The 4,162-nt window shown below is 38.6% G+C and overlaps 1 protein-coding gene across 1 annotated transcript; it reads left to right on the forward strand.

The window, feature by feature from the left end:
* Positions 1-2,208: 2,208 nt before the first annotated feature.
* On the forward strand, positions 2,209-3,719 carry LOC113279773. The gene is made up of 2 exons (XM_026528440.1): positions 2,209-2,905; positions 2,950-3,719. Exons 1-2 carry the CDS (start codon positions 2,209-2,211, stop codon positions 3,717-3,719), a joined length of 1,467 nt encoding a protein of 488 aa, XP_026384225.1.
* Positions 3,720-4,162: the final 443 nt, after the last annotated feature.

Consider the following 4,162-nt stretch of genomic DNA (forward strand, 5'->3'; position numbering starts at 1 on the left):
TCGGTATAATTGGAATGTTTCCATGAAACAGGGAGGTGGAGAAAAATCCGTAGCTTTCCATGGAGGAAAAGTAAAGATTTAGGGTTTTGTGGTGTATATATAGACTGGGATAGAGTCAGAGTCGACATACGGAGAGCCTAGGAAAGAATAGAGACGTCAGAATCAAGAAAACCATAATCACAGAAAGTTCACCTGCTGCTGCTCAACCAAGAACACGAAGAACATTAGTCTGGCAGAAAAAGTCGCAGAAAGGTATCGTTTATCAAAAGCAGAAAACATATATCGTTCTTCAGTCAGTAGAATAAGATCTTCAGCCACTGCCGTGTAATAGATAAGCTGCTCAATTCAGTAGCTAAAGACCTTTAGCGACTGCAGAATCATTGTAAGCTTATTTATATCTTTTGAATACAATGATGAATGAAATTTTCTCCAATTTTCGATCCATGAGTAGCTAAATCTCTTTTCTAGGGTTTTGGAGGAAACTATTTTTAATGGGTAGTATTTAGTATTTAAATTCTTTGACATATTTTACTTCATATTTTTGTTTTTAATTGTCTAAAATTTTTCTCTTCTTTATATGCTTCGTAAAAATTGTTTTGGATAGTTTGAGCTGTCGTTCTTTTATAAGCGAAGGAAAATTAGGCCTTAGAATAGTGATGAGAGTCGTAAAAAAAAATCTTATAACGTTATATCTTCGAAAGCATGAGATTGAGTTCAGATTGTTTTGAGTAAATTATGAGTATTATGTCAAAGTTTTAATTATTGAGTTTACAAACATTAGAAGTAGTGGAATCCAAAACCCTAGATTCATCTCTCCTTGATAAATCAAAAATCAATTTTAATTAGTTTGTCTTAGTATTTTCTTTTATTTGTCTTAAACCCATCCTTTAAAAAGTCCGAGCAACGAATCCTTTCTTACCACTTGTAAAAACCACATCAGTTTTTGGCGCCGCCGACGCGGACTTGCCTTTAGGTTAGGTTTTAGAATTTGTTTTATTTTTCTTTAGTTTTGTTTTCTTTTAGTTTGATTAGATTTATTTTATCTTATTTTCTTTGATTTTACGTGGGTATTTTTCTTATTTTTGCTGTGCAGGTAATATTCTACATTTGTTGTGGAATTGCCTACCAAAAGAGGTAGGTAACAAAACTCAATTTTTTTATTTTATTTCCTTTGTATATATTTCTTTTATTAAAAAAAAAACACGTTGCACACACCATATTGCATCGTATGGCACCGATTCTTAGGAAGACACATGGTTTAGTACGGTGAACCCTCTGGGCATTATCACCCGAAACACCATAAACCTCAGCCTAGTACCTTTGACCAGTCTTTGACTGTAGGTATATTTTGTTGTAGGTAACCCAGGCTTACCTAATTTAGTGAACCCATCATTTGCATTTGCACGATTTTCTTGCTTCACTAGTATTCTTGCTTGTGTATGCGACGTTGGAAACGGGTATGAGATAGACTTGAGGAAAACGACCTTTTCAATTTGACACCGACCCGTTACACCGATTTAGGCAGTACTTCTATTTTTGCCGGAATGGTTAATGAATGAAATAAAGGATGTTGAGGTCCCAGTAAAAACCCTTAGGGACCATTTGAACCCGTCTAGAGTGATGCGTGAACCTGGGGTTGTTTTACCGACCACTACCGTTAAGTGTGATATTAAACCTGGGACATTTGGCATGCGACGTAAGTTTAGGGGGATAGAGAATGAGAACCCGTATACCCATATCCGAGAATTTGAGATGATTTGTGACACCATGAGTTATCCGAATGTCACCAAAGACGATGTTAGGTTGCGTTTGTTTCCTTTTTCCCTAGAAGAGAGAGACGGTGAGTGGTATCATATCATTCCTTCTAAAACAATCACTACCTGGGATGGACTTGTAGAGGTTTTTGTTAAGAAATTCTACCCACACCATAAGACTGTTACTGTTCGAAAGTCTATCCAAACCTTTAAGCAGAAATTAGGTGAATACCTACATGATTATGTAGAAAGGTTTAATGAATTGTTATACCAGTGCCCACATCACGGCTTTGATAAAGCCCACATGTCCCAAATCTTATATGAAGGAGCCTTGATAGTGAGACCAGAATGCAGGTAGAAACAATTAGTGGTGGAGAATTTACCCATCAAGACCCAGATGAATGTTTTTGACGAGTTCATATAGTTAGCTGAAAAGACTCGTCAATGGGCTTCAATGAGGGACCCCGAAATAACTAGGAACCCTATCCATAGGGTCAATAGAGTTGATAATGGGTCTGATATCCTTAGGCGTCTAGAGGCCTTAGAGATGAACCAAGGGTCAAACCATACTGTGAGCTGTAACAGTGAGCTCAGAACCTATCCATGTACCATTTATGGTGATCAAACTCGTATTGGACCTCATTGTCCCCTGTTTTACCCTAGTGAAACTACTCGTGATCAGGTTAGTGTCCTACATGGTGGTATGAACTCTAAATATGAGGGTCGACCCAAGTTTGACCCATACTCTAATAATTGTAACCCTGGTTGGAGACATAACCCGAATTTCTCGTGGTCTAAAGGTACCCATCAAGGTGGCCCATCTAGCAACCCACCTCCAGGTTTTCATTGGAACCAAACTCAAGTCCAAGAACCGAGCCCAGTTGACAAAAGGGTGTCATCTTTAGAGGAAAGTATAAGACTCTTAATTGAGGGTAATGCCCTAAACAATTCCCAGACTACCCAAAATATCAACCATTTAGTTCAGAAGCTCGATGACTTTATCCTGACGAGTCAGCGTAGCCAACAAAACAGTGATTGGGCTATTGCCAACTTAGAGACTCAAATAAGTCAACTTTCGAACCGGTTAAATGGTAGAGAGGACGTGACATTTCCTAACCAAACGACTCCAAATCCAAAAGGAGTTAACCAGGGTAATAGATTAGGTAGTTCTAACCACAATAACATATCAAAGCAGTTATCACCCTTAGGAGTAGTAAAACTCTAGAGAACTTGGTAGAACCACCTAAGGATAATAGTCCAGCTGAAAATGAGACCATAGTTGACCAAACTTCGTCTAAAGACCCTAATAGGCCTGAGATTTCTAGGAGTCCAAGTGAGGAAGATATCCCTGATAGAGTGTACATACCACCTGCACCATTTCCTCAAAGACTCGCTAAGAAAAAGCCTAGTACATATGCTGAAAACCTAGACATATTTAAGCAAGTTAAGGTCAACCTTCCCTTGTTAGATGCAATTAAACATGTACCGGCTATGGACAAATTCCTAAAAGAGATGTGCACTGCCAAGAGAGACGCGAGTGTCCATAAAAAGGCATTTTTGACCCAACAAGTTAGTTCTATAATCTCACAAAAGTACCCAGTCAAATTTAAAGATCCCGGTTGTCCTACTGTCACATGTGTCATAGGTATCCAAACGATATACAATGCTCTATTAGATCTTGGTGCTAGTGTGAATCTTTTACCTTTCTCGGTATATGAACAACTTGGACTAGGGGAGATGAAACCAACTAGGATAACACTACAGTTAGCCGATAGGTCAGTCAAAATCCCACGTGGAATTATTGAAGACGTTTTGGTTCAGGTAGAAAACTTTATCTATCCAGTTGACTTTGTGATTTTAGACACCCAACCTGTCTCTGGTCAAGATATAAATATCCCAATCATCTTAGGTCGTCCATTTCTAGCTACTGCAAATCAGTCATACATTGTCAAACTGGCCTTGTAGAATTTTCTTTTGGGAATCAGAAAATCTCGGTGAACGTTTTACAAGCCCCACCGGACCCCGAACACTATGAATCCATTTGCATGATTGATTCTATAGTTGAGAATACCTTTACCACTAATAGTGTTAGCGATCCTTTAGAGGCGTGCTTGGCCCACTTTGGAGCCTACAATGATGAGGATAAACATTTTGTAGAAGTTCATGCGTTGTTAGATTCCGCGGCAGTAATGAATTATGGAAAATGTCAACCTAAACCAGAACCTCTTCCATCGACCATAGATAAACCCCTATCATCATCAGTTAAGGCACCCACCGTTGAATTAAAGCCGCTACCAGATACACTGAAATATGTATTTCTTGGTAATGAAAATACTCTTCCTGTCATAATTACCTCTGACTTAGAGCCCGATCAGGAAAGTAGACTAGTTAGTGTTCTCCGAGAGCAC

The sequence above is a fragment of the Papaver somniferum genome, chromosome 5, assembly GCF_003573695.1.
Source record: "Papaver somniferum cultivar HN1 chromosome 5, ASM357369v1, whole genome shotgun sequence".
Classification (NCBI taxonomy): Eukaryota; Viridiplantae; Streptophyta; class Magnoliopsida; order Ranunculales; family Papaveraceae; genus Papaver; species Papaver somniferum.